The following is a 22,359-nucleotide window of genomic DNA, read 5'->3' on the forward strand; positions in this document are numbered from 1 at the left end:
GAATAAGATAAAATGGAATGGTAATAATTATGATTTGTAACGATTATAATGTGAATATGGTTAAATAGAATAAGTTTGAGTTGTAGTTGCTGTAATTTAAATAAATCCAAAGATTAGGTGAATTGTCCAATTGTTTTTTGCTTTTTATTCATATTACTGATCATTGATTTAGAATTTAATTCTATGATAGGCGTATAATTTTACTATCGAATACCAACTGGGCTGCTCTCTCATGAATGTTTGTTTTTTTTTTATTTTCTGCAAATTCCTAAGGTCATGATAAAATCTACGATTTGAATCTTAATTATAATATATTTATAGACTTTTTTTTTTTTTCAAATGAAGGACATAATTAAATAATACTGAGCTCTAAGTTGATCGTCCTACATCTCCAAATAGAGGCCATGATTAAAAGATACTGAATTTCTAAATTAATTATCATGTACATTTTAATTATCAAAAGAAAATTTTCGTAGGATACCAGGAATAGTACTGGGATTATTATTTTTTGTCTGTGTTTTTTTTTAAAAATGATTAATTAATGGCTATAAAAAATGATAAATCAAAATTCCCGGCTGTGGATAATAATGCGATGACGTGGCTGACCTAGAACGATCGATCGAGTGAGATATCTGATACGCTGGTGGTCCCCTCACCTCTTCGCCCTCCTTGCTTTACGATTAGCGCAATTGATCGGTCGCACTCGACCACGACCGCTCGATTGACGTTGACGGTGGGTGACCCGATTACCCCGGCGAAAGGGGTTCGTTTTCGACGCGATTCGTCCCCAGTGAGAAAGAGAAAGAGAAAGGCGGAAAGAGAAAAGGGAAGACAGCAGCGGAGAGACTGGAGATTGGTGTGAGCAAGAGTGAGGGAGTGAGTGATGGGGCTTCTCGCCGGGAGCCTGTACTGGTCGCAGGCCTCCCCTCCGTTTCTCTCTTCCGGCTTCCCTTCTTCTGCGCTGCTCGGTGCTCGCAGAAGAGCGGCAACGAGGAATCTGGTGTCCGCAGCTTGCTGCGCGAATGAGGAGAGTCTCGTGGGTTCCGCGGGGGCTTCCCGAAGAAGGACTCTTCTACTTGTAGGCATCTCAGTCCTTCCCTTTCTCAAACTTCGAGCAATCGCTGCGGATGGTTTGTTAGTCGAAGGTCAGTTCATCATCTGTTCTTGATGTTATTTACTTTGCTGTATCTTTTTTTTTTCCTTGAAGTTGATGGGGTATCATGTTAGTTATGGTTCATTAGAATGTCAGCGTTAGGAATTCCTTTGGTAATTTGAATTGTTAGTGAAATGAAGAAGATTTATGCTACCTCGATTGTTTTCTAGTTTTATAAACTTGAAATCCCTTTGTCTAGACTGGTGGAGTGATGAATCATGTAAGAAATTTAGGCCTAAGTTACTATGTGTATCTTAATCCCTAGTAATATTATCAGGTTATTGATTAACTTGGTTTTTCAATGTGTTATCCACCTTAAAACGATTTCAGAAGTTTGTTTTCCTACCTATTTTCACTTTATAAATGGAAATTTATCATACTGACGTAAAATATATTAAGAACTAGAAATGTGAAATTACTTCTGTTAGGATCCTTCGTACGGCTAGAGAGGGGGGTGTGAATAGCCAACCCCAAAACGCTCGCGTTTCTTCCTACGATTAGGTTAGTGCAGCGGAAATACAACGTAGAAAGAAAACAGGAGAAGAAAGACAAACCATATAACGAGGTTCGGAGATGAACTCTTACTCCTCGGCGTGTCCGTAAGGTGGACGAAGCCTACCAATCCGTCGGTGGATGAGTCCCCGGAAACCCGGCTAATAGATACTCCTTGTGGGTGGAGAAACCTCACCACAATCTTTGCAACAGCAATAGGAGTACAAATAGGAACAAGAAAACAAGAACAGAAATGTAAACAACACTTGCTTGCCTTCTTGAAGTCAGCAGGAACCCTGGTGAAGCAGCAGCTTCTCGGATCCAAGCCTAGCTAGAAAACCAGCAACAGGAAGAGCTCACGCGAAGCTTCAGCACCCAACGAGCTCAACAAAGCTCAGCAGGAAGAAGAAGCAGAAGCTTCAGGCAGGAGAGAACTTCCAGAAGGAAGAAGAAGTAGCTAAAAGGAGAGGTATCACCGAAGTCCTGTAGCCCTCTTTTATACCTGCGAAGAAGAAGAGCAGAGAACTAGCCGTTGCTACGCTAGACTTAGATGGTCGATCGGTCAGAATCTTCTGATCGGTCTTAGGGACCGATCAGGGACTGCTGATCGGTCCCGGACCGATCAGGCCTCTTGAAGAACTCGCCCAAGTTCTCGATCGTCTCTGATCGGCGTGGACCGATCGAGATGGATCGGTCCGCATCCCTCCTTTCTCTTTGCCTTGTGTTGCTTCGATCGGTGCGGACCGATCGAAGAACCTCGATAAGCCATCGATCGTTATCGATCGGTCACCGGACCGATCGATACCGACTGATGCCGGATCGATCCATCGATCGATCGAGAGTTTTTACCCAAACCAAGTTCCAAGTCTTCCAACCAATATCCGGTCAACCTTGACCTATTGGTATCTCATGCTTAGCATCCGGTACTCTCTTGACCTGCTAAGACTCCTACCAAGTGTCCGGTCAATCCCTTTGACCCACTTGGTCTTTTCTCTTCGTGTCAGTATCCGGTCACCCTTGACCTACTGACCTTCTCAACACCGGATGTCCGATCACCCTTGATCCATCCGGATTTTCCCTGGCTTCACTCACGGGACTTTCACCTAGCTTCACTCACTAGGGTTTTACCGCTTCACTCACCGGGATTTTCACATCCCCACTCAGGACTTTCCCACTGCCTGGCTTCACTCATCGGGACTTTCACCTGCCTGGCTTCATTCAGACTCTCTGCCCGGCTTCACTCACGGGACTTTCACTTTCACCTAGCTTCACTCACTAGGATTTTCACTGCTTCACTCACCAGGACTTTCCACACTGCCTAACATCCCAGTTAGGACTTTCCCACTTGCCAAGCTCCCTGCTTGGACTTTTCCCGTGCCAAGCTCCCTGCTTGGACTTTTCCAGTGCCAAGTCTCCATACTTGGACTTTTTGGGTCAACCAGGTCAATCCTTGACCTAGGGTTGGACCAATAAACTCCCAACCATCTATTCTTGTCTCACATCAAGAATAGAACTCTCTCACGAGTGTCAAACATCAACATGCAACTCAACTAGGTCAATCTTGACCTAAGGTTGCACCGACAATCTTCCCAAGTCAAACATCAAAATACAACTCGAGTCAAGTCACCTCGAGTCGGGTCAACCAGGTCAACCTCGTCTACTTGTAGGCATCTCAGTCCTTCCCTTTCTCAAACTTCGAGCAATCGCTGCGGATGGTTTGTTAGTTGAAGGTCAGTTCATCATCTGTTCTTGATGTTATTTACTTTGCTGTATCTTTTTTTTTTCCTTGAAGTTGATGGGGTATCATGTTAGTTATGGTTCATTAGAATGTCAGCGTTAGGAATTCCTTTGGTAATTTGAATTGTTAGTGAAATGAAGAAGATTTATGCTACCTCGATTGTTTTCTAGTTTTATAAACTTGAAATCCCTTTGTCTAGACTGGTGGAGTGATGAATCATGTAAGAAATTTAGGCCTAAGTTACTATGTGTATCTTAATCCCTAGTAATATTATCAGGTTATTGATTAACTTGGTTTTTCAATGTGTTATCCACCTTAAAACGATTTCAGAAGTTTGTTTTCCTACCTATTTTCACTTTATAAATGGAAATTTATCATACTGACGTAAAATATATTAAGAACTAGAAATGTGAAATTACTTCACTACCATTTTTTCTTCTAGTTATATGTTCTTGTTGCACTACCATTTTTCTTCTCAATTAGTTATATGTTCTTGTTGCACAACCACAAAACATTTGTGAAGACTTAAGATTTGCATGGTTGTTTTGTTGTTTTTGTTGCTGTTGCATAACCTTTCCTAAAATTTTCCTCCTTCCCTCTAATTTTGTCCATATACAACAATAGTCATCATTGATTCTTGCAACTATACATTGTTTATATTCTCATATAAGTTAATGCAACGATCTTCTTTTATTCAATGTTAGTTGGCTAGTTTGGAGACCATTCGAATTTGCAACTAAGATTTTTGGAACATTTTGAATTTGTTTTCCCTTTATGGGCTCTAAGTTTTTTTTCCCCTATACTCTTAGGGTACACACAGTAATTTGTTCTGGTTTTGCATAGAGTGATTAAGATATAGAGTCAATTTCAAAGTCCTTCATGAGATACTGATATTTGATGTCTTTAGTAGACATCAAATATCTTATATTAATTTCTGAATAATGATTTTGTGGATAGTTTACAATTAACTTTTAGCTGTGTCGTGGCACTCCATATTGAGGCAGAGTCACAAAGTAATGGAATCGGACAACAAAGTTATATGGTTCAACCAATGAGCTTTCGTAGACGGGCAAAGACAATAAAGCAGCGTGTCACTGAGGTAGATAAAGGTACAAGTATGGCAGTTGGTGTAAAACCCACGCATGCTAGTCTTCCATCCAGCGTTATCAATTCTCTCTACCCCAAAATGATAATCTGAAAACGCAATATATTATCTCTAGAGTGGTTTTAGCTTATAAACAGGTATGATTTCATTGATTCATAAATAAGATTCTAACTTGGATTTTGATCTATCTTTATGATTAACATATGACCAACTTCAGTGATATGATATGTCCTCACTTGAGTATAGTGAATTATGATTTCTCAACTAGTTTCATGCTTGGTCAAAACTGAGACCTAACCTGAAAAAAATCAGGTTTATGATGATTTGATATGAACTCTAAGTTTGAGCCTATATGGTCAAACATTAGCTTTCTAACCGGGCATGGATCAAGCCAAACAAAATCAGGCTTTGGCTCAACATAATTTTCAAGATTACATTCTAAGGGTGGATTAGAAAAAATATTGGGTGGTTTGATTTTTGATGAAAAATAAGTTCATTAAGTTGGATTTTTGGCTTTCTATATTTGAATCGAGTTGTTTCTAAGGTGGGTCAGGTTATCACATGAGATAGAAGAATACTTTACCATAGTTAAATATTAAAAAAACATGATATAAAATTTAAAGATATTTTGTTTGCTGTTACTACGAAGACACCTGAGTTCATGAAATCACAACACTTTGATGACGGCACAACACTTTTGAGAGCTAGTGTTGGTAATCCTTCGTCTTTTGTTGTTTGAGGAGCATACATTTGATTTGGAATTTTATGTCTTTATGGGATGAGCACGCATGATTTTGGACTCAGCAATGTGCAAAAATGCTGTCTAATGCTTCACAACTCAAAGAATTACTTTTTTTTCCCCTTCCATTATAGTCATTATCAGTTCTGTGCATCCTGTGTAATTATAAATATTTGGATGAAATATATAGTCTAATGATTGTTCGAAGAATAGAATAAGTAAATCAGTTAAAGTTTGTTTTGTTCATATCATATGTCGAACTGTGTTTTTGGCTGTGCATTATGTCTATGTTGTTTTCCATGTTGCCAATATTTAATTTACTGAGACGATGAATAGACTTAGTCTTATTATAATTTTAGGGTTTATTATGAGAAATAAAGTACATAATGCCACTATAATGTACTCGGCTTTTGGTGATTATTCCACCATATAATGACAGAATTTTGTGCACCACTACCGTTTCATCCAATCATTTATTGCTACTTCTGTTTTCAGACAAACAAGATTTGATGCTACCAGATAACCAAGATATTCTAATGCTAGATAAACAAGAGGTTATTATGCCAGATAATCAAGACGCCATTGTGGGAGACAAACAGGATGATAAACTGTTGGACATACAAAGTGTTAAAGATACCATGCTTGAAGTTTCATCTGAAGGACCTAATCAATTAGAGGCGACTTATTCTAGCTCTAAACTGCCCTATTTTTATCTTCGTTCATCTTTCACGTTCTAGGTTGTCATTTACTCATATCCTATTTGCTTGCAGCAAGCAGCTCTTCAAAACGCACCAGCAAGCTCTTTTGTGTCTTTCTTAAATGAGTTCGGAATAGTTGCTTCGGGTGTTCTTGGTGCATTATATGCAACTTCCCAGAAGGAAATGACATCCATTGAATCACATGTGGAATCTGTATGAATCTCCAAACTTGTTAATCAGAGTTCTTAAATGCATTTATTTGGATTTTCATTCAATACATTCAGACAGGTCACTGAAAATTAGCATCTCAATTTTCTTTAAATTAACATATTCAGTTACTTGCATTCAAATCAGAGCTGATCTAGTGTGAAGATTATATTATACTTGAAAGCAATCACTTAAATCTTGCAGTTGGATGGTAGAATTATTGTGGCTAAAAATCACTTACTTGGTAATTGTTATGCTATCAATATTGGTACAGATGAAAGATAAATTGACTGAAAAAGAAGCAGAAATGTCTTCGCTGAAGGAGAGTTTTGAGAAAATATTACAGAGGGAACAGGAGGAGAAAAAGAACCAAATCAGGAACTTTAAAGAGAAGGAAAGTTCTCTGCTAACTCAACTGGATTCAGCAAATGGGACTGCAGCATCTTTGCAGCTAGAGTTGAATGATAACCGAAAACTAGTTGAGGAGCTCAAAGGTTGTATTAGCGATCTTGAGAGCAATGTTGCAAAAACTGTCAGAGACAAAAAATTACTTGAGGCCAAAGTTAAAGAGAAGGTAGATAGTATCAATGTTCTACAAGATAAACTATGCATGCTTAGCTTGGACACAAGTGACAAGGAGAATAACATTCAAGATCTTAAATCATCTCTTTCTGAAAAAGAAACAGAATGTGCTCAGTTGATCTCAAATGTTGAACACTTAAAGAATGAGCTTGCTGTTGCAAATTCAACTATTGAAGAGTTAAAACAGGAATTGCTCATATCTAAAACTGAATTAAGTTCAAAGATATCTTCAATTGGTTCTTTAAATCAACAAATTCAGATGTTAGAGTCAGAGAAAGATAGTGCCTTGCAAAGAGTTCAAGATCTCATTAAAGACTATAGTGATTTGGAATCTTCTTCAGAGAAAAGAACAGCCCTTACTTCTGAATTGTTATCCAAGAAAGATGAGCAACTTCATCTTCTTGAACAAAAGCTTGAGCTTGCATTAGAAGAAGTAAAGAACAGTACTATTGTTATTGCTGAGCTGAGAGAAGAAAAGGATAGTGCCAAGGCATTACTGGAAAGAGAAACTATTAGTATGAAGAAGTTGAATGATGAGCTGCAGGCTAACATAGAAGCACTGGAAGATTCTAAAGTTGAAGCTTCGAATCTGTCCAAGGAACTGGAAGAAGCTAGAGTTTCATATAAGAAACTTATGTCTGAGCTATCAGAGATTCAGCACAGTTTCGTTGAGATGGAGAAACTGCTGACGCAAAGTGTGGAAGAAGCTAAGTTTAGTACAAAGCTAATGTCGGACGAATTAATATCAGTTAAAGAGAATCTGAGGAGAACCAAAGAAGAACTTGATATCGAATCCAAAGAATTAAATGATATCATTATAGATCATGCAAACTTAAAGAAGGAATTAGTGGAAACATACAAGAAACTGGAAAATGCTGTGAATGAGTTGAAAGAAGAGAGAAAAATAGCTTCCAAATTGAATAAGGAGCTTGAAGTTTTGAGGAAACAAATACAAAGAGACTCAGAAGCACGAAAAACTCTCGAGGCTGATCTGGATGAGGCTACCAAATCACTCGACGAGATGAATAAGAGTGCATTATTGCTCTCAACCAAATTAGAGAGCACTAGTTCTAGGTGCACCAGCCTTGAAGCAGAGAAAGATATGCTATTACTGTCCTTCACAGAGCAGAAAAGGGCTGTTCAAGAAGCTAGGGAAGATATTGAAGATGCTCAGAACCTCATTTTGAAGCTTGGCAATGAGAAAGAGAATTTAGAGAGGTGGACTAAGAAGCTCGAAGAGGAATTGTCCTCTGCGAAGGGTGAGATACTACGACTGAGAAGAAAGATCAGCTCGGAGAAGGAACATTCTAGCGTGTACCAGCCAAAGACCGAAGTGACAGCAGGGGCTCCTATTACAGCTAGGAAGACAAATAGCAGAAGGAAAAAAGGTGGATCTACATGAGGATTTATTTTTCACCTAAAGATGACAATCTGGTATTTTAATCTTAGATGTCCTATTGCTTATTCTTCCTTGTATTCCACTAGGACTTTTTAGTTTCATGATCATAACAAGAGTAACAAGGGCACCACCTCTGGTAAAACTTGACCAGCTATATTCCATCTTTTTTGTTTTAGTACGTCATGCTTTTGTAAGTAGTTATAAGCACATTTTTAGTCATATTTCTTTTGTATAGATGAATCTTTGATCCCTATCAGCATTAAGTTGTTTGTATGACGAACGAAACAAGTCGCGCAACTGTAACGTCATCTATTGTGCCGTCAAAATAAATTTGCCTTTATTATGCTGCTCTAAGCAATAATGGATGTAGTTTCTCCAACAATTGTTCCAATGCCTGAAGCCTTCGTCTGAGAGGTGTGAAGTCATTGCCTAAGCAGATTTTCTTCGCTAATTGTAAGTATTTCTTTCTCCCATCTTATGAGCTAGTTATGAATCATTCTTTGTGCACTCACTTCCATTTGTTTTTAATTCACTTTTATGTCTTCTGTATTACCTCTTCCATAGTTGTGTAACCTCTCTCTCATTGATCAACATGAGCTATTTGGTATTGTCTCAGATGATTTGGTCAGCAAATCTGAGTTCTGAAACTTAGAATTACTTAAATTGTGGCTCGATCAAGTTTCTCAGATGATGAGTGTTGATGTTTCTCATAATGTTCTGTTGTTGTTGGACTTAGTTTTATGTGATTTATCCCTTTTCAAAAAATTGGAGCCACCAAAGTAACGGTTTCAGCATTCTTAGATCTTTACTGTTTTTTCACTAAAATAAAAAAAAGGTAAACAAAGAGTTGCAAATGCAAATACTAAAGGTGAATTGGTTTATACATATTTCATTTTCATTTTTTGAAAAATATATATTTTTCTAGTTCATTTTCATTTTTTTAAAAATATATATTTTTTTAGAAAATAAAAAATTTATTTTAGTCCTTTTTTATTTTTTTTAGAAAATATTATTTATTTTTTTAGAAAATATACATAAAAAATATAAATCAAACATTATTTTTAAAAAACGTACGTTTTTAAAAAAATAAAAATGAAAAATGTGTAAATCAAATGCACTCTAAATTTTTAGTTTTCGATTTTCATTTTTTTAGATTTTTTTTAAAAAATATAAATACAAATATGCGATATTTTCATTGACATTTTGACGTCATTATATCATTAGTACCGTTTTAATATAAATTGAGGTGCTTGAACAGTGGGTGCCCAGCCTTCTGGGAAGCAGCTTTATACTGGGCCTCAGCACGCAGGCGCACGGGCCCATCTCGTCGATCGGCGCGGCCTGCCAATCTCTGCAGCACAGTTCATGGATCTCGAAACGGTCGCAGGCGATCTCAACCTCGACGCGACCGGAGATGCTGAGATGAGATTTGGGAGGTCGAGAGCAGCAACCATTCTCCGCTGCGGATCTTAGGTTTTGCTCCAGATCGAACCGCGTTTAGATCTTTGTTCTTCCGGACTGTTGATTCGTTTTGGTTCGCACGTTGCCGTCGATTATTCTTCCTAATGGATTTGACTACCTTTTCTTGTCTCTGTTTTCTATCCCGAGATTCCCGACCATTTTGCTTTTTGCAGTCGCATCGATTCTTGTGAGTAGAAACCCATCGATGCATCATGCGGGTTCTCTGCCTCAGGTCGGAAAGGCTATTTCCTTTTCGCTATTCCCCGTCCTTTCCGTCTCCTTCAAAGTTGGCTTTTTGGTTGATACGAGGAACATCTGCTAGTGGATTCTTATTCAGCTTCTGTGTGCCTAGTCCCTACCGATGAATTTAATTAATGGATAGATGTGTTTGGTGCTACTTTTCGCAGGTAGGGCGTGCTGGGTCTGCAGACGTTGTTAATAGAATCCGGGGAGTGCTTGGCGGGAGAGGGGATTTTCGGGCTGTCAGGGAGATGAACTACGGGAGCAGTTCGATTTCTTCAGGTTTGCCTCCCTGTGTTTCTTCCACTTTCGATCTCTTGTTTTCAGTGGGGATTGATTGATCTTATGCTTTTGGATTGAAATCAAGCTGCTAAGGCTTCTGCCAGGGCATTTGATTTCGGAAGGACCCATGTGGTTCGACCCAAGGGAAGGCATTTGGCCACTGTCGTGTGGCTTCATGGCCTAGGTGATAATGGAGCAAGGTACTTGGCATTCCCTTTGTTGTCCTTTCTTTGGTGTGTGTTCTCTGTCTGTGTGATTACATATTCTGAATTTTGGTATTAGCAAGACTGATTTTTGGTGTTTGCGAATCTTACCCATGATTTTTAATGCCTGCTTGTTCGGTAAGTGAAGTCAAAACTAATTCCCCTGCCTTTTGGTGTTCGGGGTATAACAATGACTACTATGCAATGTTTCCGTTGATATAGTAAGATGTGCTATGCGAATTAGAATCCATGCATGTTCACCTGATGCTGATATGTTTGTTATCTTGCTTCTCAGGAAGTTAGTTATCTACACCATCTGTGCTCGTAGGAAATCTTTGTTCATCATAGGACGTTCATTTTATTGTGCTTGAGTTGACTGCTTGCTGAGACATTGACTCAGTACACATTGAGAAGTGTAAAGTTTTTCTTATGATGGTAATTCGAAAATTAGTTTGTATTCTTATTAGCTTTAAATGAAGGAGATTTGCTCCTGTTCTTCTTGATCCTGCAATAGAATTCACGTTTCTAAATTACAATAGCAGGATGTTTTTAGCTTAGATAGTTGGATTTGTATCATATGTAGTTCTTTTAGTGAGAACCCAAAATGATAAAATCATTAGATACTGAGGAGTACCTTTGTCATTTCATTTACTCGTGTTTTGACTTGCATCAAATCAGAGTTCAAACACATTTTTAAGATTTTATCTTACAATTTAGCAACAGCTTGAAATTAGTAAGTCTGTACAGATGGATCTATGCATCAACATTTAGCTCTATATTTTATGGGACATCTATGCTACTTATACATGATATTTCTTATAGTTGCACAATTTCATCCATGAGAACTGATGTCTTCATTCCCTAAGATGTCCAATAATGATGTAACCAACTCTTTTATAGTTTGCTGGTCTTCTTTGAGTTTGTATATTTAATTATCTTTAGTCTTACATAGAACTCAATGGAATGACAATATTCATTTAGTCAACCCTATGTGCCTAGAATAAACATATTTTGATGCTGATGATTATAATAATATTTAATTGTTGTGTCCGCCTTGTTGCTTTTATGCCTGTCTATTGAAACTTCTGATAGTACATCTCTGATTGTCTTATCTCTTTTTTATACTGCAGTTGGTCTCAACTCTTGGAAACCCTCCCCCTCCCAAATGTAAGAATTAGATAAATCAGCTATTGTATCTTGATAGAATATGGGCTCATTATTATGTACTATATTCCATATAACCATAGTCGAGTAGCCCATCCTTGCTGGTGCTTGGTATCATGATAATTTAGGGTTGTCATTCTCTATTACCATCTTATAAATTAGTATAAATTTGTGTGGTTCATTGCTCATGTTTTCTTCGCCTGGTTTTCTTTCATAATCTAATACAAACTTTATTGAAAGCGCAGATTAAGTGGATATGCCCAACTGCCCCTACCAGGCCTGTAGCAATTTTTGGTGGATTTCCGTCAACTGCCTGTAAGTTGACTAGATTTTTTGCAGTATTGAATCTTGAGTTTATTTTTATTTTATTAATTTCTTTATTGAATATCAATTAACTTTTGTGAGTGTGAAGTGGCTACGTTTTTTTTTTTTCCTCTTAGGGTTTGATGTTCATGATCTATCAGAGAATGGTCCTGATGATGTTGACGGATTAGATGCTTCAGCTGCTCATGTTGCAAATTTGCTATCAACGGAGCCTGCTGATAGTAAGTTTCTGGGAAAGTAGGCATACCAAAATGTGTCAATAGATCATACAAGTTTGTAGTAATGTTTTGCTTTTCCTCTGGTATTTTTCTTCAATTTGTCATTGATTATACTTGAAGAATCAAACAAAATAGGCATTACAAGTCAAGTTTTCCTACATGCTTCAAGTGGAGATGAAAAAGGCTAAATCAGTCATCTTATTCTTGCAAATAGTAAAGTTAGGACTCCTATGCATTTTTCCTTAGTAGTTTCCAACTGTGATCCTTTATATGAATAAGCTTTGAAAATATTGGCTAAGCCCCTCTTTGTACATTTGATTAATTAAAATCAATAATGTGTGCTTTTTGGGCCGCAATTGCAGTCAAACTCGGTGTTGGTGGCTTTAGTATGGGTTCTGCTACTGCTCTCTACTCCGCAACTTGCTGTGCCCATGGAAAATACGGGAATGGCAAGTCATACCCTGTAAATCTAAGTGCAGTTGTTGGTCTAAGTGGTTGGCTTCCATGTGCCAGGTATCTTTAAAACAAAGATAAAATTTTAGTAATGTCATTCTCTCTACTTTCATGGTCGAATCCACAGAGATCCGTTTTCCAATGGCATTATGATTCTTTAGGAACTTGAACAGCAAGCTGGAAGGTTCTCAAGATGCCACAAGACGAGCATCGTCTTTGCCTATTTTGCTTTGCCATGGAAAAGGTATCACGTTCTTGTGCAAATTAGCTTTGTCCTTCTACATGTGAATGTTCTCGTTCAGTTTCCTACATCCATATAAGAATGTTGGCCTAAGAAACAAGACCATGGGTTATTATGCACCTAACCTAGGAAAAGGACTAAAGTTTCAGTGTTCTTCACATAATAAAAGTCAAATCTGATTCTTTGATCATCAAAGCAATTCTGAAATATGATTGTCCTGCATTCCAATTATTTCAAATTTGGCTATAATACCCATAACTAATAATGTTTCTCTATGATACAAAACTCTAGGAGATGATGTAGTGCAATTCAAACATGGAGAGAAATCAGCTCAAGTTTTGAAATCAACTGGCTTTGAGAATGCTACTTTCAAAGCGTACAATGGGTATCAGTGACTATGTTCAGTTGGCGAAATAGCTTATATACATAATAATCACGGTAAATTTGCTTTATACAGGCTCGGCCACTATACCGTCCCCACGGAGATGGATGATGTCTGCAAATTCCTCACTGTGGCACTGGGTCTCCATGGATCGCGGTCTTAACCAAGAACAATCTTATCTTTTGATGCTGGATACTGGTGTTGGAGTGAGAGCAATAAGTTGGTATAGTCCGATTGAATAGTGCATTACTAATTTATATGTTTGGTTTTGGGGCTTCTTGTGGTAATTGTAGCAGCTCGATGACAGTTTTAATCTCTGCTCAACGCATCAATAACCTACTCTTTTTGAGATCAGTTACTTTTTGTGGATTTATGGAGTGGTTCAAATCGTGCCCGTTCTAATTCAACTATTATGTTTTGCATTTGGTGTGCTTTATTATGCTGATTAATTTGGTGTGCTTTACTGGGAACATTTGCATTTGTATAATGAGAAATGATACAAGCAGCGACAAAACTCAGCAAGTCCTCTGCGATCTCATTGGCAGCTTGTGTGGCCAACTCCACCTCAGCCCTCCTCTCTCTCTCGTTTGTTTCTTCATTCACGACCTCAGTCTCTTCACGTCATTCGTGCCCTAACTTCTTCGGCTGTAGCCGCTTCTTCCCTTGTGTTATCCTTTCTCTTCCTCCTAGTGAGCCGCTTCTTCCCTTGCGTTCTCGAAGAAAGGAGTGGAGCATGTCTCCTTTCCTCCCATCCATCCGAAAAATGTAGTGAGTTTTTTTTTTTACTTCATTCATGTTTTTGCTTCATTCGCGTTTCTCCCTCCTTGTCCTAACTTTTTCGAAATCTTTTTTGCAATTCATGCTAACCTAGCCCTAACTCCTTTCCTCTCCCTTCCAAGGAATCAAAACCTTGACCCAGCTACGACTCTATTAAGTAGAATTTCTTCGTCCAAACCTACGAATTGTAGCTTGTGTGGGAACGAAGTAGTGAACCTTGTCAACTATGCCAAGCAACGAAGATTTTTTAGGCCAGGTGAGAGCAATTCGTGCTCAAATAATCATATGATGGATCTTGAATTTATGACAGTAGCTGAAATGGTATTGCATTGAAAACGTGCTTCTTTTATTTTGTGTTTGGGTATTATTGGGGAGTTAAGATTCTCTGAATGATTGTTTGATTGACATTTAAGCATGTGTGTGTTTTTTTTGTCAGTTTTCATTATTATGTGTTGTATTATCATGTGTTTTTGGATGATTTTTAATAAATGTAAGTGAAGAAAGTGTAATAGAAGAAGGAAAATTTGATTCAAGTAAGGTAATTATAACAATGACCATGCAAATCAAGATTCATCTGTATCTAGTGTAAATGAAGTCAAGCTTTCTAAGATTGGAATAATATTTTCATCTAAAGAAGAAGTTTGTACCTTTTATAATTCATATGCTCAGAATGTTGGTTTTGGTATTTGCAAATTAGGTGGTAGAAATGGAGATGATGGTGTAAGTATTTAGTAGTAGTTTTGATATGATCAACTAAGTTAAGTTAGGTCATGTTTGTGTTTGATGTCTTGTGTCTAAGTGTGCAAGAACTTAGGAGCACAAGAAGTCGATCGGAAGACGCAGAGGACGAGAAGGATGACATGAGAAAAGATCTGGCGAGCTCGGTGCATCTAAGGGATGAGAAGCTACGGAAGAGTACCCGATGGACGAGAAGGATTGGCGCGACACTTCTGAGAGATGAGAAGTCGAAACGGAAGTTTGCTCGAGGAGAAGGCTGAAAGATGGGTTCGGTGAGACCAATTCCAGATCGACGAAATCACCCACATGAAGTTGTTGGAATCTGCCAGCAACTGCTGGAGGAAGGCTCCTTCAAGCTCATGGAAGGCACCTTCGAGCTCTCATGGAAGGCACCTTCAAGCTCTCATGGAAGGCGCCTTCTAACACCTTGAAGGCGCCTTCAGATGACCATTAGTCAAAGATAAAGTTTTATCTTCGACGATAAAACTTGTCTCGTTGAAGACACCTTTGACCACCTTGAAGGTGCATTCAAAGTTCGAATAATATTTTCCAAGAGATATAAAAAGGCCTCTGGACCTAGGAATTAGAACATAACTTGAACAACAACTACTGTAATCTTTCCTAGTCTTTTTCTTGAGTTGTCAATGTTTGTAAGAGGTTACTCCGCTTTCAACGAAAGAGTATTTCTAGTAGAGCTTTTCAATGTCTTGAATTAACAACCACCTAGGTTATAACCAAGTAAATCTAGCCTTCTTATTTTTTTTTTTAGTTGTTCATTTTTATGCACTTCATGTTTGTTTAAATTAATTGTGCTATCTAACTAAATTGAAAGATCAAGAAAGGGGTTATTTTATTTTGTAGGCAATTCACCCTCTCTTGTCGGTCGTATGAGACTAACAAATGACATCAGAGCTAAACAGGTTCAAAAGGACTAATCGCCTCTAAAGCAACAAGACGATGGCTAGTTCAAGCATACATCTATCGAAGTTCGAGGGAGACTTCGCGCAATGGAGGCGTCGGATGGAGGTATTTTTTAAAACAGACTTTGAAATATTGTTAATTATGAAATATGATTTTGTAGCCCCCAAAGATCAACAAGGAGCTGAAAAAAGAAGAGTATTCATGGATAAAAAAAAGAATAAGATGATTTCGTGGCGAACGGCAAAGTAGAGTTCTATTTGCTAAACATCCTTCCACTCCAGGAAGTCAATCGGATCGACAGATATGACTCCACTATAGAGCTCTTGGAGAAATTCTTGGGACTGCATGAAGGCACTTTAGAAGCTAAGTTAGCATGACAGGATATCCTCCAAACCCAACTAATGAACCTCCGGATGAACACGGGATAGAAGGTATCTCAACTCCAATCAGGGATCAAAGAACTCATCACTCAGTTCAACAATCTTGGAGAATTGATAATGAATCGTGATTCTATCAAGTATGTGCTCAACGCTTTTCTGAGAATTTCTGAATGGTCATCCTTAGTAGATGCATACTACATCTTTAAAAACTTCAAGGTAAGTACACTATAAAACTTGTTTTCAACTTTTGAATTTCATAAAACTCGATGTACAAATCTCAAAGAAACTGAGAAGTTGAATGCCAACCTTTCCCTGAAAGCCCAGAAGGACGAACAAGACTCCCAAGCGTCAATCAATGAAGAAGAAGTGACCCTAATGGTAAGAAAATTTGGTAAGTTTATTAAATCTAATAAATTTAATAAGTTGCAGTGAAAAAGTACTTTTAGAGCAAAATGAATGTTCGATGCTATAATTGCCAAGAAGAAGAGCACATCAAGGGCAACTGCCCCAAACTGAAAAATAAGGAGAAAGAAAAGGGTAAAAGACCAACAAGATCGAAGAATAAGAATTTGAAGGCAATGTCAGATGAATCGTCGTCCTCCGAGTCTGAGATCGAGACCAACGCCAGATTAGCCCTGATGGCAGACCACCAGAGGGACGTTGAAAGTTCCTCATAGATGACCATTGATAAAAGGGGAGGATCTTCAAAGGAAAGCAGTGATGAAAGGGGAGGAACAAACTACGAGATAAGTGAGGTACGCGACTATCTCCCAAGCAGTCTTTCGAAGTTATTAAAATAATTTCAAAGAATATAGTACAATTAGGAAAAGATAATGCTAGGTTAAATTAAACTTAGCAAATTCATGCCCCTTAGATATATTTGATAATTTAAAAATAGAAAATTAAAAATTAAAAGTACAAATAGAAAAATTAAAAAATGGCCCTGCATGTTTAAATAATTTTCAAAATTTAAAATTTAAAAATTATGGTAGAATCAACTAGTACATTAGAAATCCCACGGACAGATCAGGAAAATCTTTATGGATTATGTACCATCAAAATTTTTTATTAACCCAACAACAACAATAACCAAGCATTTCCCACTAGGTGCGGTCGGCTGTATAAATCCTTTTATGCCATTGAGCTCTATCTCCTATTATATTATCATCTATATTTAAATAAATTTTATCTTGTTTTATTATTCCTAACCAAGTCTTTTTTGGTCTTCCTCTTCCTCGTTTGATATGCATGTTTATCATAGTTTCACATCGCCTAACTAGAGCATTTATTGGTCGTCTAAGGACGTGTTCGTACCATCTTAAATGTGTCTCTCGGAGTTTTTCCTCAATAGATGCAACTCTGACTTTCTTTCTAATGCTCTCATTTCTTATTTTGTCCATCCTCGTATGTCCACACATCCACCTTAACATCCTCATCTCTGCAACTCTCATCTTCTGCTCATGTGCTCGAGTCATAGCCCAACATTCAGCTCCATATAACATAGCAGTTTAACTGCGATTTTATAGAACTTACCTTTAAGTTTAAGAGGTATTTTACGGTCATATAAAACACTCGATGCTCCCCTCCATTTCACCTATCCTGCTTGTATTCTATGTAAGACATCTCTCTCAATCCCTCCATCGTTTTACAAAAATGATCCTAAATATTTAAATCTCTCGGTTACGGGCAACTCGTCCTCTCCGATCTTAACAATTGTTTCATTACTTCTAATATTGCTAAACTTAAATTCCATATATTCTGTCTTTAATCTACTAAGCTTAAAACATTTCCCTTCTAGTGTTTCCCTCCAAAATTCGAGTTTAGCATTTACTCCTTCACGTGTTTCATTTACCAAAATAATATCATTTGCAAACAACATGCACTACGGTACTGCTTCTTAAATGTGCGCAATGAGTTCGTTCATAATTAGTGTAAAAAGATAAGGACTTAGAGCTGATCCTTGATGTAACCTTATCTTTATTGGAAATGCTTCAGTTACTCCGCCTGAAGTTTTTACTCTGGTCGTTACATTCTCATACATATCATTAATTAGTTCAATATATGTTATGTTAACACCTTTTTTTTTCTTCTAAAATTCTTCATATAATTTCTCTTGAAACTCTATCATAAGCTTTTTCTAAATCAATGAATATCATGTATAGATCTTGTTTTTGCTTCCGATAATTTTCAATTAATTATCTAAGAAGATGTATAGCTTCTATTGTCGACATTTCAGGTATGAACCCAAATTGATTTTCTGTCACTGTGGTCTCCTTCCTTAATCCTTTTTCTATTACTTTTTTTCTAAAGTTTCATAGTATGACTCATTAGTTTAATACCCCTATAGTTTGCACAATTTTGTACGTCTACCTTATTCTTATATAAGGGAACTAGAGTACTTATCCTCTATTGATTAGACATTTTTTTCATTTTCAATATCATGTTACATAATTTTGTAAGTCATTCAATACCTTGTTACCCTAAGCACTTCCATACCTCTATCGGAATATCATCTGGTTCAACGACTTTTCCATTATGCATCTCATTTAAAGTTTGTTTTACTTCTAAAGTTTGAATTATACGATAAAAATTAAAATTTCTATGCTCATTTGACCTACTTAAATTACCTAAGTTAAATTGGTCATCTGAACCTTCATTAAAAAGTTGATGAAAATATCTCTTCCACCGCTCTTTTATTTCTCCATCGTTTACTAATACCCTATTACATTCATCTTTAATATATTTTATTTGGCTATGATCTCTTGTTTTATTTTCTCTCACTTTAACTATTCTATAAATGTCTCTTTCCCCTTCTTTTGTATTCAATTTTTAATATAATCGTTCAAAAGTTTTATTTTTTTTGTTTCACTCACTATTTTCTTAGCTTCTTTCTTGGCTATTGTATATTTTTTAAAAAAATTTCTTCATTCTTACAAATATATAATTCCTTATAAGCTATTCATTTTTCCTTCACTTTCTCTTGTACTTTCTCATTCTACCACCAAGATTCTTTACTTAGTGGTGTATGCCCCTTTGACTCACTGAATATACTCTTAACTACTATTTTCAACTTTGATACTATCTTATCCCATGTTGTATTAGAGTCATCGTATATTTTACCTAATGCCTGTACTTTTACATTCTCCTTAAATATATTTTGTTTCTCATCTTTTAACTTCTACCACTTAATTCTAGGAATTATATATATTTGTTTTCTATTGATACTATATTTGAGGCGTATATCCAACACTATTACCCTATGTTGGGTAGTTAAGCTTTCTCCAAGGATGACTTTGCAATCTTTACAAATCTTTCTATCATTCTTCCTAACCATAAGAAAGTTAATTTGCGATTTATTATTCCAACTTTTGAATGTGATTAAGTGTTCTTTTCTTAAAAAAAATGTATTAGCTAATATAAGGTCATATGCTATCGCAAAATTTAATATAGTTTTCCTTTCCTCATTCCTCGTTCCAAACCCATAACTTTCATGTATTCTTTCATATTCCATATTTTTCACTCCGACATGCTCATTTAGATCACCTCCTATTAAAATCATTTCATTTAGTGGAATATTTTGTAATATGTCATCTAAGTTCTCCCAAAATCTTGATTTGGCAGCTTCATCTAATTCTACCTGTGGTGCATATACGCTAATTATGTTCATAGTTTTTTCACCACTATTATCTTAAGGGCTATAATCTATCCCCTTTTCTAACTACTCCTACTACTTGATCATTTAACAAACTATCTACAATAATACCCACTCCATTTCTTGTTTTACTCTTTCCAGTGTACCATAACTTAAAATTCAAGTTCTCTATCATCTTTGCCTTCTCAGCTCTCGCCTCTTTGTTTTGTCTCTTGTACACACAAAATACTAATTCTTCTCCTAATCATCATCATATCTACTACCTCCATTGATTTACCAGTGAGAGTTCCTATGTTCTATGTTCCATGTTCCAACTCTTAGATTATTAGTTTTCCTATCATATTTGTTCTTATCCAACCTATGGTGTGAGAACTTTTGCCTATTTAATACTACACCCAAGTTCTCATGGAGTTCTCATGGAGATGTAGCGGTCCTTGTTGAGACGTTGCAGTCAGACCCTGTAACGTGAACTCTTGCATATTTAGCAGTACACCCGAGTTCTGAAGATGTAGTTGTCCATGTCGAGACGTTACAGTCGGACCCTGCAAAGCATTCCTTCCAAGGAACAACCTAGCATTAGCATAATAGTTTAATGGACTCATTCATTGAATATTTGCCATAGTTTTGACGTTGGCTGATAACCTAACGCAACCCTCCTCTTTTATCCGGGTTTGGGACCGACCATGACCGATTTTATTAACCCAACAAAAAATAATTTATTTTGGTTCCTAAATCTTTCTTAGGTAATTAAATAAATTTTTTTGTATGCCTAAATTGTCTTTAAATTAAATTTATCTTATTAGTCAAATTAATTAAATATGCAGGTTAGAAATTTAATTTACTTGATTCATTTTTATCGATAAAATCAATTATTTTTTGTTAGCCTTTTAGTCAAATTTTCTATTCAAATTTTTATCTATACAAAATGAAAATATTATCTACAAATATAAAAAATTTTAAATTTTTTTTTGAATATTAAGTTATTTTCTATGAATTTCTTTAAAAAATCTTATTTTAAAAACTAAAAATATTTTAGACTTATTTTTGAAAAAAAAAAGTATTTTTTGCCATAAAACATGATGTCCTCTATCATAACAATTTTTTTTGATTTTTTTGTAAATATTATCTGAATTATTTTCTAAAAAATTAATTTTTAATATTAAAAATTTAAGAAAATAGAAATTTTGATTTTTCTAGCATTAGAAAATCCATTTTACATATCAAAGGAAATTAGTATAATTTTTAGAGTTAAAAATATATATATTTTTAAGATTTATTTTTAAAAATTAGGGTGTTCTACTAAAATAAATTAGTTATATTCGATTAAATAATGTTTTACTGTGAAAATTTTTCTATAGATATAGATTATTCTGTTTATGTTTGACAAAAAATTTTAGGATTTTTCAAAATCAAAAAATATTTTTTTATTTTTTTGCTTAAATAGTAATTAGTAAAAATAGAATATTTTTTTAAAAAAATTTATTTCTAAAAAATTAGCCTACTTATAATTATTATTATGTACCTCTAGAAAAATATTTCAAACTTTTCTAACTATTTCCCACATTTTTTGATGTGATAGAGAAATAGGTACAAGTTAAGGGGAAGTAAGAATGTATTTTTAGAAAAAAAATTTCCTTGTACTAATTTTGTAAAATTCTTACTTAGTTAATTCATTGTATTACAATTTTTTGTTATAATTACAATTTACTTTATTTAATTATGTTATAGTATTATGGTTTAACCCTAACTTTAACTTGAGTTGATGCACATCAAAAAGGGAGAGATTGTAAGTACCCCGTGATAATTTTGATGTGGACAACAAAGTTAAGTGTCACAATCCGAGGGTATTCTTGTACGCCAAATCGAACGATACTTTCTAGTGACAATAGGAGAAATAACTAATATCAAAATCAATTCAATCTAACACAAACACCAATATGATATAATAACACCAAGTCATAAATGACAATGCGTGTATGCATACATGAACATGTGATCATACTAACTAACAAGCTAAAACCAATGCTAAACATTAGATACAGAAAGAAAACTATAAATACATGCAGTGAAAAATAACCCAAATAACTCAAAGAAAAATCCGAACTCGAGTGAGACTGGCAGTTAGGACCTCTGTGTGACATGACACATCATCTACCTGATAACCTGGAAACAAAAGAAAAAGCAAGGGGTAGTAAGTACAAAATACTCAGTAGGTATAAGAAGATAGTGCATGATATTATATATAAGGAGATCAAAGGATGCAGTCTCAGGTAATAAATATTTATTACAAAAGTAAAAGTACCGATAAAAAATCATCTACTTAATAAATTATAACCAACAACGTAACTCATTACTAACCTGCTCCATCAAGTATAACCAATAAATCAGTAGTAAATACAGTAAATCCAAAAGTCATCTGCATAAACTCAGCATATAACAAGTACTGACTGCAGGATAAACGCTCTACCACAGATGGTCCCATGAGCAGTCAGGGTAAATAACTAGTCATGTGTTAGGATCGATGATCGCGGCTAGAGAGGGGGGGGGGTGTGAATAGCCACACCAAATCTTCACGTTTCTTTCTACAATTAGGGTTAGCGCAGCGGAAATAACTAAATAGAAACGCAAAAAGGAAAGATCAAACCTCAAACTCGACGATGTAACGAGGTTCGGAGATGAAACTCCTACTCCTCGGCGTGTCCGTAAGGTGGACGAAGCCTATCAATCCGTCGGTGGATGAGTCCCCGGAGAACCGGCTAATATAAACTCCTTATGGGTGGAGAAACCTCGCCACAATGTTTTGCAAAAGC

The 22,359-nt window shown here is 36.1% G+C and overlaps 2 protein-coding genes across 6 annotated transcripts; both read left to right on the plus strand.

The window, feature by feature from the left end:
- Positions 1-755: 755 nt before the first annotated feature.
- LOC121973780 (MAR-binding filament-like protein 1-1) lies at positions 756-8,456 on the plus strand. 2 transcript variants are annotated; one of them, XM_042525135.1, is made up of 5 exons: positions 756-1,145; positions 4,388-4,492; positions 5,723-5,904; positions 5,998-6,138; positions 6,407-8,456. In XM_042525135.1, the coding sequence occupies exons 1-5, from the start codon at positions 884-886 to the stop codon at positions 8,114-8,116; spliced, it is 2,400 nt and encodes a 799-aa protein (XP_042381069.1). In that variant the 5' UTR covers positions 756-883; the 3' UTR covers positions 8,117-8,456. The 2 variants fall into 2 exon arrangements, with proteins under 2 accessions (XP_042381069.1, XP_042381077.1); XM_042525143.1 differs by lacking the exon at positions 4,388-4,492.
- A 965-nt stretch (positions 8,457-9,421) lies between these two features.
- Positions 9,422-13,488, plus strand: LOC121973797 (acyl-protein thioesterase 2-like). 4 transcript variants are annotated; one of them, XM_042525152.1, is made up of 11 exons: positions 9,422-9,647; positions 9,748-9,872; positions 9,982-10,096; positions 10,182-10,296; positions 11,430-11,466; positions 11,709-11,778; positions 11,904-12,008; positions 12,368-12,518; positions 12,620-12,702; positions 12,991-13,084; positions 13,157-13,488. In XM_042525152.1, exons 2-11 carry the CDS (start codon positions 9,780-9,782, stop codon positions 13,242-13,244), a joined length of 951 nt encoding a protein of 316 aa, XP_042381086.1. In that variant the 5' UTR covers positions 9,422-9,647; positions 9,748-9,779; the 3' UTR covers positions 13,245-13,488. The 4 variants fall into 4 exon arrangements, with proteins under 4 accessions (XP_042381086.1, XP_042381099.1, XP_042381093.1 ...); XM_042525165.1 differs by having other exon boundaries at positions 9,423-9,586; positions 9,748-9,806; XM_042525159.1 differs by having other exon boundaries at positions 9,424-9,647; positions 9,748-9,806.
- Positions 13,489-22,359: the final 8,871 nt, after the last annotated feature.

This window comes from Zingiber officinale, chromosome 1B, assembly GCF_018446385.1.
Source record: "Zingiber officinale cultivar Zhangliang chromosome 1B, Zo_v1.1, whole genome shotgun sequence".
Lineage (NCBI taxonomy): Eukaryota > Viridiplantae > Streptophyta > Magnoliopsida > Zingiberales > Zingiberaceae > Zingiber > Zingiber officinale.